The sequence below is a fragment of the Rousettus aegyptiacus genome, unplaced genomic scaffold (assembly GCF_014176215.1).
Source record: "Rousettus aegyptiacus isolate mRouAeg1 unplaced genomic scaffold, mRouAeg1.p scaffold_m13_p_2, whole genome shotgun sequence".
NCBI lineage: Eukaryota > Metazoa > Chordata > Mammalia > Chiroptera > Pteropodidae > Rousettus > Rousettus aegyptiacus.
Window position 1 is genome coordinate 4,358,177 of NW_023416295.1, and position 13,481 is coordinate 4,371,657.

General features: G+C 59.4%; 1 protein-coding gene across 2 annotated transcripts in view; it reads right to left on the bottom strand.

Moving 5' to 3' along the window:
• ATG16L1 (autophagy related 16 like 1) overlaps nucleotides 1-13,481 on the bottom strand; it is a 65,001-nt gene that overhangs the window by 6,249 nt on the left and 45,271 nt on the right. For both annotated transcript variants that reach the window (XM_036236369.1, XM_036236368.1), the window contains 7 exons: nucleotides 11,714-11,907; nucleotides 10,168-10,227; nucleotides 8,166-8,239; nucleotides 7,191-7,326; nucleotides 5,983-6,067; nucleotides 3,976-4,048; nucleotides 1,502-1,639 (listed from right to left, as the gene is read on the bottom strand). In XM_036236369.1, coding sequence (XP_036092262.1) covers nucleotides 1,502-1,639; nucleotides 3,976-4,048; nucleotides 5,983-6,067; nucleotides 7,191-7,326; nucleotides 8,166-8,239; nucleotides 10,168-10,227; nucleotides 11,714-11,907 — 760 coding nt within the window. The remainder of the gene's footprint in view (nucleotides 1-1,501; nucleotides 1,640-3,975; nucleotides 4,049-5,982; nucleotides 6,068-7,190; nucleotides 7,327-8,165; nucleotides 8,240-10,167; nucleotides 10,228-11,713; nucleotides 11,908-13,481) is intronic.

Consider the following 13,481-nt stretch of genomic DNA (forward strand, 5'->3'; position numbering starts at 1 on the left):
TCCAGGTGAAGTTGACCCTCCCTCCTCCGTGCGCCTGCCCTGCGTCCCCAGCCCTGCGTGTGGAAGTGAATGAACACGGTGGGTGAGCCCGTTGGATGCGCCCGAAGACAGTGCAGTCTAACTGTCCTGGACGGCGACCTCTCTCCAGATCCCCCAACGCGCACGGTCTGATGCGCGGCAGTGGGCCTTGTAACACGGATCGTGGCCTCATGTGATGCGACCTGGGGTCATAAGTCTTTCAAGATGTCCAATGACGGGAATTAAGATATAAAAACATACTGAAGTACCAGCTAAGCCCACGTGACTGACAGACACCGTGGCCTGAGGCAGAAGGTGGGCGGGGTTCTGCTCAGAGGTCTGGGAAGGCTCTGTGAGGTACCCAGGGAGGCTCTGGGCCTGGAGGGGACACCCAGCCCAGGAAGCCTCCTGGGGGGGGGGGTGCCTTGGACATCGCTTCTAAGAGCACGATGCCCGCCCCCCCCCCAATAACTCCGTTGGCTCATTGGTACCGAAGAGGGAAAAATGCCCTTGCCTGGCATCGTGGGATGTGGCCAAGCGCTCAGTGGAGAGAAGATATCACCGAAGGGGAAAGCAGGGGATGCGAGCCTGTGACCCCCGCCCCCGTGGGATGGGCCTGACCTGGAACTGAATGGGGCCGAACGGCTGGGGGAGGGAACGTACTTTGTGTCATGCGCGAGGACACTGTCTCCCGCCATGTTCCTTGAAGGGGAGGGTCACAGGCGCACACGACACATAGATTGGCTGACCCAGGCTCAGCAGTCCTTGTCACTTTCTAGGGCCCTGGGAGTCAGCCCTGAAGTTGGGCTCAGGGTTAGGAGTGGACTTTGCCATGAACTGGCCGGGTGACCTTGGACGAGCCTCTCCTTCAGGCCGGACTGACTGCAATTTCTTTATCCAGAAAGTCTAAATTCTCCTTCCTCGCGAAAGGGTGTAGAGACTTAACGTGTTTGTCAAAGACTCCGGGAACCACCACACGTCCCTGCAGGTGCAGCGCGCCCCCGCCAGCGGGACGCCACGCCCTCGCGTAAGAGGACCTAGGGTGTCGGGCCCCCCCTTCTTCTCGCTGCCAGTGTCACGGATGTGCTTTAGCACCGAACACACCCGCCGGACAAACTACCCTCAGAAAACCCCCCGGCTCCCACGATCCTGCTTCCCCTCCCCGCCGCTGTCCGCCTCCCCACCACGCTTCGCGGGGACTGGCGAAGCGCCTGCACCCCCGCGTTATAGACAGGAGACCCGAGGTTCTCAGACGGCTCAAGCGATTTGCCCGGGGCGGCCCAGGCGGTGAGCGGGGGAGCGGGGGCTGGCACGAGGCTGTCTCTGGGGCTCGGAGCCGGAACCGCCACGTCACACCGGGGCGGGGGTGCGGCCCCTGCCCGTGAGCCCAGGGGCTGAGACGGGAAGGGGGAGCGGACCCGCGCCCCCCCCCCCCGCCCCACACACACCGAGTCCCGCGGGCTCGTCTCCTACGAGGACTCACATGGTGCTGGAGGCGAGGTTCGTGTCCTCGTGCTTGATCTTGCCGTCCAGGGCGATGCCTCTCCTCTCGCGGTTGTTGGCCAGCAAGGGCACCAGCGTCAGCGTCGTGGTCAGCGTGCTGTTTGGCGGCACCTTCTCTCTGCAGGAAGAGCATCAGGGAGGAGATCTGCCTGACCGCTCTTACGGCCCGAGCGCCATCGCCGGCCCCGCGAGGCCCCGGCTGTCGGCAAGCGTCTTCCGGCATCCCAGGTCCCTGTGACTCCCTGGAAGGAGCGTCGGATGCCTGCGCATTTCCCTGACGAGGAGCAGCACAAGATGACTGAATCTCAAAACAGGTTGCCAGCACCCCTGGACATTTCCTCAAGTCCCTCGGCCTGCTCTGATCGCCAAATTTCTAGAACATTCTGTGGGGTTAAATGAGACTGGCTGACCCAAGGGTCAGGGACCACACCCAATCTCCTCCTGAAAGTGAACCACGCGGTGGGCCGCAGCGCCATCTGGTCGGCGCCGGCAACAAGCCCAGGCTGCGAGTCACCGGCTGAGCGGTGGTCAGCACGTGCCGGGGGCTGCGAGCGGCGAGGCCAGGGCCTCGCTGCGGACCGTGCAGAAGGGACTGGTCTGGGTCCCGAGTGGCACATGCTCTTTCTCCCCCAGCTCTTCCCCATCGACAGCCGGGTGGGGCGTTCCCGGCGTCGGACAAACGCAGGGGGCCCGTGCCAGGGGGAGGGTCTGGGATGCAGCTGGGGACACAGCAGGGCGGGTCTCTCCAGGTCAGGCAGCCTCCCCGCTCGCTGAGCAGGGTCTGAGGCTGAAGAGCTCGTCCTGCCTCTCACCCACGCTGGGCCACGCTGGGCCACGCTGGGCCCTGAGCCGTCAGCACAGCCTCGCGCCTCATGCCACCAACACTGTGACCGAGGAGATGATCTCAGGAGCCCCACTGTGCAACTGGAGAAGCACACGCACGGTCACGTGGCTGCATGCTCTCCGGCTGCGGAGGCCAGGCGAGCCGGCGGCCTGTGCCCATGCCCCTGCATGCCGGCCATCCCCGTGCCCAGCCAAGGGAAGACGGGGCATGGGCCCTTAGCCTGCTCCCAAACAGGCTGGGAGTCTGACCTGCCACCCTCGGAGGGGCTTCCCTATCTGAGCCCATGCGGAATTTCAAGCCGCTGTGGCTTCTCCCACCCCAGCGAGTACTGGAGGCTCCGGGGCATGCCCACTGCAGAACTCCGCCGGGGCCCAGGGCTGGCCCATAGCCTCCCGTCTGGGCCCTGGTGGAGCCTCTCCTACAAGCTCGGTTTGGGCAGCAGGGTGACGGAAGTGGAAATGACATTGTCATGGTGACAGGAAAAGTGACGGCCGCTTCCCAGCACCTTCAGGACCTGGGACCAGATGGCGGGCAGCGCTCGGGAGTCAGGTCTGCCCTGGTTCCGAAGAGGCCCGCCCACAGAACCCAGGGAGCCCTCGGTTCGGGGGTGATGGCTCCGCAGCCTTCTGAGTAGCTTCTGGTCTGAGACCTCCAGGCACTCAGCCAAGGACCGCTCTCTCCTACCATTGTTGAGCATGTGCCCAAAAGGGAGGCGGGAAGCTCCCAGGACACCGGGATGTGCGGGGGTACCCCCTCGACGAGACCCCAGGCCTGGCGCCGAGGGGGCGGTCCGCGAGTTATGCTTCTCCCCTCCCTCCCCTCTCCACCTACACTAACCTTGAGCCCGGATCTGCTTTGGCTAATAGTTTATCCCAAAGCTGCCTTTTAAATATTACCTAACATTATCTTGCCGAATCAGTTTGTCTTTCCTCACCACTCCCTTCCTCAAACGGTGGTAACATTTTTTTTTTTTTTTTTTGCATACAATGGCGCTTAGAAGGTGACAGCTAGACAAAGACTCTCCTGAGGGCTCCTCTCTGGGGGGGAGGCATAACCCCCAGAAGCCTGTGCGTTCAGTGAATCTGCATGCCTAGCACAAAGCAAAAGTGGGCAGAACTCTCAGTCTACCACGAAGATTGTGATTCTAACGAAGAGAGAAAAATCGCAGGCTGAGAATCGCCACAGCATGCTAACCCAACTGGCGTTGAGAATTTCAAATTGAGGAGAAGATCTGAAGATAAAGAACCCTTGCCCAGGCTGACCGGTCATTTGACTCCCAAGAGCAGCACCGAGTTCTTAGCAGCTTACTCCAAAGATGAATAGGAAGGCCCAGCTGTTCCCACAGAGACATTTCCATCCCTCTTTCCCTCCTCTGCATCACGCCTTAGCTTAACTGACCTCTCAGGACTCTGGGGAGTGAGAACAGGGTGGAGATGCTAACTTTCTTTGTGGCCCTTGAAGTGAGAAAAGGGGAAGGAAGGGAAAGCTGGTGAGCTGGCCGAGAGTTCTGCTTCCCTCGTCCACTTCCCTCGTCCTCGAGATGAGCGAAACAGGAACTTGACAGAGAAGCCCGGGCCGCCCAGGAAATAGAAACCCCACCAGTTACTCACTGCGCTTCCTCCGCGGCCACCGGCTTGACGTAATAATCGCTCGAGTAGAGAACCACATTGGCCACTTGCTCCACTGCAAAGGGAGGGCAGGAGTGAGTGACCTACGTGCGGTCCTCCACGCACCCGCCAGGTGCTGCCTGGCCTTCTGGGGGTGTGGTTGGTCCTCCCTCTCTAATGACTCCTTGAATGTGCTTCTCAGGCTTGGCTTTCTCAGCTCAAAGCTTCGAGGCAGAGATCTCTGAGGCCACTTCTGCTCATCCGTAACCTGCTCTGTGTCAACTCCCACCCGCGCGCCAATTGGACAATGGGACTTCCTGGGAGCCCCCTCCGCTTGGCTGAGTGCACTGTGTGTCCCTGAGTGTCCTTCCGAGGCAGGCCGTCTCCGACGGACCCAGAACCCAGCACGCGCTCTCTTTCTCCGAACCTGCTGCCTTCCAACATTCTCTGTCTTACTGATGGAGAATGTCCTTCCAGGTGTCTAAGCCAGAAACCCTCTGGAGGAAGCACAGGGCTGGGGACAGGAAGATGGGCTCTGGAGCCAGGCTACTTGAGTTCAAGTCCCAGTTTAGCCATCAGCTGTGGAGTGAGTCACATTAACTTCTCCAAGCCTCAATTTCCCCATCAACAAAATGGGGGTGATAATTGCATCTTACTCATATGGGTGATGCGATGATTAAAAAGATGAATTTTAACTTCCACGTGGGTGTTGTGATGACTAAAAAGATGGTTTTTAATCCAACAGAAACACTTTATGTGAAGCACTCAGCACAGTGCCCAGCCTATAGAAAGCTATTAACATTTTGCTTCAGAAAATTCAACAGCTTATTACAAAAATTAATGGCTTTGATGTTAGATTTCATAAAACTTTAACAAAGAATTTTAAATCAAAGTATCATCGGATACTTTCTCAATCCTGCTACTTTGTGGAGCATTGTACTGTATACATTATACATCATGCTAAATAAAGAAGCCAAGTCCTATACGGACTTAAAGGCATATGAACTAAACCAACATAAACCAAAGCCATAAATGAAGCATTCCTATTAGTATCGAGAAAAATCTAGAATTCTTTGGCTTGCACCAAAATTCCCGAACTTCATCTATGATGGACACACGGGGCAGGAGGAGAGGGGTGTGTGACCCTTAGGGTGACGAGCCATCCTGGCTTGCCTGGGACGGGCTCCATCTCAGCACTGAAAGTGCGGGCCACCTGGAATGGTTGGTCACCTTGACACCAAGTCTATCTTTGCCTTTGTCTCTGGATGTCTGAGTCAGGAGTGAGCTTGAGCGTCTCCCTCCTAAGTCATTCTATCGTGCCTTTTTGATGTAGCCCACAGAAAACCATCATGCAAGGCCACCCTTGCACCCTGGTGCCCTCCAAGCTGAGGACGTATGTAGGGACTGCGGGCAGGGGCACCCCCCCCCCCTGCAGTGTTCTCGGGGCTGGGCCATCACGCAAAGGGGTGTCAACGGGAGCAGCGACAGCAGCGCTTTACCATTTACAAAGCACTTCCACGTGCGACCAGTCCTTGGCGCCTCACGGGACCCAGAAGGTAGACTGGGAGCCCCTGCCTGGTGCCAGGTGGGATTCAGAGAGGACTCGCACAGCCCAGTGTCCCCAGCCCAGGGCTTTCCCACTGCGCCACGTGCTCATCTGTCAGCAGAACTCATCCCTGATCGGAAGAAGAAAACACCTCTCCTGGCTCCCCCCGGGGATCTGGCACAGGGTCCCCTCCAGGAAGGCATGACATGGAGAGACGGGAGATTGCCTGTCAGGATGTGGTCCGCACACAAGATAGTCCTCGGCTGGACCCGAGGTTGTACGAGGTGACACTGAAGGGCTTTTTTTCCTGCTGAGGTTCCGCTGTCCATGACGACAGAGACAAAGAGGTGGCTACAAGGACCCAGGAGGGCCTAATCCGACCAGTAGAGACACCCCCGGGAAATAAGACCAGATCGAGAAATTCTAGAAGACTCCACCCTCCGGCTTTGAGCAGAAGGTCCTACCTAATGCTTTAATCTTCTTCACCGTCTTCTCTGTGTTGTTGGTCACTGTCACGGTCACAGGAATAGGTTCCCCGTGGAAGTAGATCTGAAAAAGTCAGCAGGGAAATCAGAAGAGGCGGACGGTGCGCGGTGGTACCCTTACCCTCACGGCCTTCTACCTCCACCTCGACCCCTTCGCTGGGATCCAGACTTCCAAGGAAGAGAAAGTGACAGCCACGTTTCCTTTGGAGAAGGGTCTGGAACACGCTCCGCCCCGCCCGAGAAGGGTGACGGGTACAGCGGGCGGCGAGCGAGGTGCTGTGTGGGCTCACAGTCCCCGTGCGGTTGGCCGCCGGGTCTCTCGCGGCGTCGCGAGGTTATTGGGGGCAGAACCAGCGAAATGAAAGGAAACGGCGGGGAAGCCGGGCAGAGCTCTCCTTGGCGGCGATGCCCGTGCAACCCGGAGCCAGGCGTGTGCGCACACGCGGCGCACGCCCATGCATGCGTGCGCCAACGCAGGCACACGGCCCAGGGCAGAGTATGTCAGGCTCTTGCCGACACGTGTGCACGACTCTTGGTGGCCGGAGGGGCCCACGGAGCCTTGGCCAGTGGCTTGTCACCTTTTCCCACTAGGACGCGCCTCAGAGATGGCATAGACGGCGCGAGACACAGCCACCCCCTCACGGCCACAGTGAGACTTGGATCTTCCAAGGACGTAAACGGTTTGCAAAGCCACAGCCATCAGAGCCACCACGGGGCAGAGCAGGGGCAGAGACAGCCCGGGCGGGGGCACGTGGAACCCCCTCCCCCTGCCAGTTGTCAGGACTGACAGTGAGTGCAATGCAAGCCAAGGTGACCCTGTTCTAAAGGTCACCTTCAAAGCTCCAAATTATTAAAAGAAAAAGAAAGAAAGAAAGAAAGAGAGAGAGAGAGAGAGAGAGAGAGAGAGAGAGAGAGAAAGAAGAAAGAAGGAAGGAAGGAAGGAAGGAAGGAAGGAAGGAAGGAAGGAAGGAAGGAAGGAAGGAAGGAAGGGAAAAAGACAATCGTTCTCAGCCGCTGGTGCTTAAACTATCCCCAGACACAGAGCGCAGTGGTTTGGGCGCCAGGGCGGGGCCTGCCCTCCCCCCTCCCCTCCCCTCCCACCCTCCCCTCCCCTCCCACCCCCCCCCCCGCCCCCAGCTCCCCCAGCTCCCACTCCGACACGGGGACACAGCGACACCTCAGCCTACCTCTTTGCTGAGGGAGACTGCGAGGTGCAGGGGCTTGTCGGACATGAAGAACTGCCAGGCGGCCTCGGCCTGGGGCTGGGGCCCCATCTTCGTGGGCGCGTGCTGTACCTTACGGATCAGCAAGCGCACAGAGCTCCTGAGGACAGTGTCACGGACAGTGCTGCGCTGAGCGCCCAGGCCTCCTCGGGGCGGTGCCAGGCCTCCTTCCCGTCCCCACAGCGGGACCGACCACCCACGGGTGAACCCAGGGGGACGGCTTGGGGGCTGAGGGAGGGGCCCGAGGGCCTGCCAGTCCCTTCTCTGTGACTTCACTACACGGGTGGCCAGGCAGCTCTCCTGAGGGTCACTCTCACCCTCGGCTAGGAGCCCCGGCCGCCGCCGCCGGGGTGAAGCTGGGGTGGGACTAGGTCGTGCGCTTTGCGGGACGTGCTCCGAACGCACGCTCTGTCGCCGCTACTTATGGGAGAAAGTGTCGGGGGCGCAGGCGGAACTGCGTTTGGGCACGACAGGAAAACTGAAGGCCACGCCTGGGGGGAGGCGGGCGCGGAGTCTGTTTGGGGTGAAGAGGGGTTTGGGGTACAGGTCGTCTGGAGTGGAGAGAGGGGTCGGGGGTGTCGCTATGGTTCCACAGCAGAGTGAATGTACTTAAGGCCATTGAATTGCACACGTGAAAATGGTTAAAATGGTCGACTTCATGTTATGTATGCTTTATCACAAAAAAGAAATAACGAAAGAAGAAACCTGAAGAAGGAAGGAATGTGGAGGCTTTCGGGGGCTTCCTGAGCCTCCGAGGCTGCTAACCCCGTCATTCTCTTTTATTTTTCTGCCCCAATTTATCGGCCATGGGCCCCCGCCCCGTGCAGCGGTTCTGTCCCGACCGCCTTGACTACAGTGCCCCGTGGCCCCATGGTAAGAGCCCTGCCACACACTCGGAGGGACCCGGACCCCGGCCCTGCGCCCCGACGGCTCTCTTACTTCCTGGGAATTTTCTCGTCGTCATCAGCGCTGTCTGTGGCAAACGCTTTGACCTCGAAGTCGACGCCACAGCACTGCGGGCACAGAGAGCAGACAAGGCCTCGGTCATCTGGGACCAGTCATCCTCGTGTGTGTGTGTGTGTGTGGGGGGGGTCATTGCACCTTTGCTTTTTGTCTCGGCCTTACCCTTTTCGGGGTTCACCACTAAGCCTAGATTTTCGAGGGCGGTGGTAACGATATCACGACATCAGCAGAGGGTGCCCCGGGCCCCGAGGCCCCCTCCCAGTAGCTGCGGGGTGAGGCCACATATCCCCCATTCAGTCGTCTGTCTCAGATGTGACCCCGCCTGTAAGTTGCTGACCCCGCCACCAACAGCAGGTGGAGGACGGTGCTCCCAGGGCCAGCGGGTGGGGGCGGAGGGCCTGCGAGGGCCCCGAGCCCAGCGGGCAGCTGCTGTTCACCTGCAGCCTGGCCAGCCTGGGACAGGGACCCAGTGCTGGCAGCGATTCTAGCTTTCGAAAAGAAGCTGGAAATGGAATTTGGAGTGAAGTCTCCTGTATTTAAATTAATTGAAAACAATGTTGCAGGCGTTGAACAAACGCATCTGCTGGCTCTTTCAGCCCTCAGCCCAAAGTGCGAAACCCTCCCCAACCCTGCTCATCTCTGGGTATTAACCCTTGTGTGTGTGCAGGGTGTGGGGGGGGGGGGCGGAACACAGAGCACCATCTGCCTGTAGGGAAATAGTGGAAGTTTGGAATTGCAACAATCCTAAAATCTAGGTTGAAAATAAATACATGTCATTATCACCTTCTCCCTGGAATCCTTGGCCAAGCTCCCCCGTGCACCCCCCCACCATACTGTATGCGGCTCCCTGCAAGAGCCACGCCCCTCACCAGCTGTCTGGCCCCCAGGCCCCAGGCATGCAGACACCCCCAGACGGAAGAGCAGCACTTTGGCTGCACCGGCGCCCCACCCCCGCTCCGATTTAGTGACCTCTTCTTCCTCCCTCTCGGCTGCCACACCTGTTTCCCTGGATCAGTGCCTTTCAGACGTTTCACCGCCCAAGCTAAGAAGAAACGTGGCCCAGCAAACAGACACGCGTGTGTGAAACAGCCACGAAGGCCGCTGAGCCTGCCGTGCGAGGCGCTCCGAAATCTCCCTTTCTCGTCCATTTCCTCCCTCTCCACTTCCCTTACCCGCCACTTCTGACCCCCTGCACTGAATCGCAAACCTCTGCTAGGGCGCGACCCGCACAGGGAGACTCGCCGCCCCCACCCTGCCACTCCCTGCCCTCACTGGGCATCATTTTTGCTCCCTCTGCCATGGATCCCTGACACCGACTCTTCTTCGGCCTGAAATCTCTGGCTCGCTTCTCTCGCAGACACGCGGCCCCTCGGCCTCTCTGCCTGTTCGGAGCTGCTGCTCAGCTAGCGTCACCCCACGCTCGGCACGGCCGCCAGAGCCGTCCTCAGGGGACCTCGGCCAGAACCTATTGTTCAGAGCCCTGCCGTGGTCCCCGCCTCACACGGATACCCCCGTGATGGTCGGTGGGTCCCTGACCTGGCTGCACCTCCCTCCCGCCTCTGACCTCCCCCTCCCGCCCCAGCACAAGCCTCTTCGCTGTCCCCTGACACCGAGCGATGTCCCCACGGCAGAGAGGCCCTCCCTCAGCATCCTGAACAAGCCCCCACCACTCTCCCTCTGCCTCGCACGGCCCCCTGCTCTCCACGGCGCCCGCCACCCCGGCACGTGCCCGCGGCTACTCGGTCCGTGCTCCTTGCCCGTTTCTCTCCGTAAACCCGCGAGGCCCGCGAGGGGAGGCGCTCTGCCATTTTGTTCAAAGTGCTGCTCATGCTTCATACTTGCTGAAGACGAGTGATAGGGTCATTAGACTGTCTCTCTACTTCTGTGTATGTTTGGAATTTTCCGTGGTAAAGGCTGTTTTTCAAAGTCATTGGAGGGAATGAATGAATGCATGCATGGCATTTCTTCTTGCACCAACCTTGCCTGTATCCTGCGGAGCGGGCTGCAGCATGACCGAGCAGGGTAAATAGTCAGGAAACTGCGGGAAAAAAACAACAAATCATTTCTTTCGGGCAGGGGTGGGGGGTGGGGAGGTTATTCCATGCATGACACACTCTTATCGCGCAAAAACTAGAAAACGAAGATGAGGAGCAAGCCGACGGGAAGACGTGTTCCTCCTGCCCGCTGCCGACGCACAGAACGACGTCGCCGACGCGACGGCCCCAGGGCCCTGCGGACGCCCAGGCACGCGGTCTGCAGACGTGCCGAGGAGCCTCCCAGGAACGCCACCGCGCGCTGCATCCGCTTTGCCCGCATCGCCGGCCTTAAGCCTGACCCGATGCGTGACGCACCGGGGTGAGGTTCCCCGCCACCCGCCACGAGTCACCGGCAGGGCTTCCACATGGCTCTGCTGCTGGCTGGTCCTCACTCCTCTGCCATGGCCGACCGTGCTGCGTGAAAGCCCTGCGCCCACCGCGGCACGGTGTTCCTCAGCTCGTCCCCCGCCTCCACTGCCGGAAAGGGGACCGTCGGTCTTGTCGGTCGAGGCCGTGTTCCGAGGTGTCTCCAGAAGGTCACGTCACTTCCTACTCCCAGCACCGCTGGACGGGCGCCCCCAGGACCACGACACTTCCGAAAGTGATTTTTAAAAACAGTCGTGGTAAAATACGCGTAAGACTTATCGTTTTAAAGAGAGCAGTTCCGCAGCAGCGAGCGCATTCACGTGTTCTGCACGAGCCCCCGCCGACCGTCTCCAGAGCATCCTCCCGCACCGAAGCTCCGTCCCATTACACGCTCACTGCTCCACCCTCAGCTCGCGGGAAACTCTGTCCTCCCTTCCGTCTCTACGGGTCTGCCTGCTCTCGGGACCTCATACGAGTAGAATCACACAATCTTGGTTCTTTTGCGACCGGCTCCTTTCGCTTTGCCTTCAAGGTTCGTCCACGCTGGAGCATGCTTCACAATTTCCTTCCTAAAGGGCCGAGCCATGCACCTTTGGAGAAGTCTATACTCTTAAGGCACAGAGACGCGCCAGCAGAGAGGGCCACAGCGGCCTCCCCGCGTCGCCTTCACACCAGGTCGCAGAGGGCACGGGGCAGGCCCGCGGGTGGCCAGGTTTCCCCAGGGCAGACGAGGCTTTGAGGGAGAGGAAGTGATTTCTCTAACGGTGACCGGCGGAGCTGAAGACAGTTCTTTTGGGGACTGTTCTGTTTAGAAGTCCCCGGGACGCCTTTCTTTTTATAAACAAGTGACTGAAGGCATGACATGCGCGCGTAATTAGGTGGTCGGATGAAGAGAAATATTTAAACCGTAGGTTCAGTCGGTGCCTTCAAAAGGCTCAGAGGCTATTTTCGAGGACTTAAAAAAGGACAATCACAGCCCGTGCGATCTAGAATTTCCTCCAAGGGTACAATTTGAGGGCTCACAAATGTGAGGTCATCCCTCTGTCCCCTTTCCTTCACTCCTGGTCACATTACGAGGTGCTGTGGGTGAAGGGCCCAGGGCAGGGGAGGGGCGCCGCTCACCGTGAGCAGAAAGGGGTACGTGTTGTCCCCCAGCTTCTTCATCAGGCTCTCCTGCAGCTTCGTGGAGGTGGCTGCAGGCCCCACAGGCGGGAACACCTGGACCCTCGAGAAGTACAGGTCCCTGCGGAAGCTCAAGCCGATCACGTCGATGTCCTCCTGGCCGTAGCGGAAGGCGCAGGTCACAGAGACGAACACTGGATGGGAGACGAGAGGGTGGGGTCGGCCGTCAACCACGTGAGCATGGGGTGACCACTGACGCTGCAGGTCGCAGGGCGTGACCTCTGGCATCCGGAGGGGACGGGGTCTGGGAACCGCAGCACCCAGCCGGGCCACACACATCTGAGGGAGCAGCGCTATCCCCGGGGCATGTGTGAATGCCCCACGGGCGCCCGGCAGAGGCTGGGAGGCGCATCCCGTGGACGGTGTGATTGTGCCCCCCGACCGCACTGCTCCCTCCATCCCGCACCCCCTCCTCTTGACCCGCCAGCTCGGCGACTTCGGGAGGCCTTTGCACAGTGCAGGTCACTTGGGTTTCTAAGGGCAGGATGTCTGGATGGCACTGAGGGCGAAGGCGAGAAGCAGAGGGAAGCAGTGGCGGGGAGCAAGCAGGTCTGTGACGGAGCTGGACGCCAGGGCTGCGAGAGGAGCCAGAAGGGGCTTGGGGACCGAGCGGAGGGATGGAGCCAAGTCCAAGTGCTGCTCAGAGACTCGCATTCACTGAATCCTCACTTCTGGGAACTTCGTTTAATTCAAAAGATGTAAGTTGTGCCCCTAGTGGACCAAAAGAATTACGTGAACGCACCTGTCTTAAGGATCAACTGTTTACACACTTTCTTTAATGGGGTAAATAAAGCCACACGAAGCACATTATCCTGGAACGCAAAGCATACAGAAGGGGTCCCCAACTTCTCAGCAGGTGCTGGTTGAGGATTCTGCCTGTGTCTGCCCCAAGGACAATGGCCCTTTGCCGCTAAGCTCAGAAGAGACACTAATGGCTTGCCTAACCGTCATCTGTCATCTGGTGTTTGTCTGAGGGAGGTGCCCAGAGGTGACGCGGTTTTACCCTCCTCGCCAGGCAGGGCCTTCCCTCAGAGCAGGTTCCCATCTCCCGGGAGGCTGAAGGTGACGGCGATCAAGGCTCAAGCCAGGCTCCCCCTACTGGACACCGTGAGGAGGGTGGAGACCGCAGAGGCGGTTGATATTCAGCCCCTTTTCTGCCAGGCCCCCTCGACGCAGACAACCCCACGTCTGACATACTCCGGTGGGCACAACCAGGGTTAGGGACGATTCCAGGGGCTGCCAGCAGCAACCACGCAAAAAGGCATCTTTAGAATGGAATCGAGTCCAATGACATTATCACAAGGACGACCTGAATCTGCTCTAACTTCGGTTACGAGCTGTTACCGGCACCGCATCACTGCCACACGCATCCCAGCCGCCAGAGAGCGTCCAGGGCACTGGGACCCTGAGGTTTGGAACCACCAAACCAGGCTCCACTCCCCGCTTTTTGGATCAACCCACCAAGAACCCTCCCGCGGTTGCTCCTGGCAAAGAGCTCCGGGACATGGGGACAGGAACACGTGCACCATCGAGAAAGCGGACAGACGGGGGCTCTGAGCGCCCTTCGTTTTTCCTGCCACCCCAGGCACGGCCACGCAGCTTCCCTGAGCCTTCACCTTCGTCTGAGAAGTGCGGACAGTGAGTTCTGCTGAGAACGGAACCTGCGCCCTGAGGCTTAGACCTGGGGCTGTGGGTGAAGGGGCGAAGG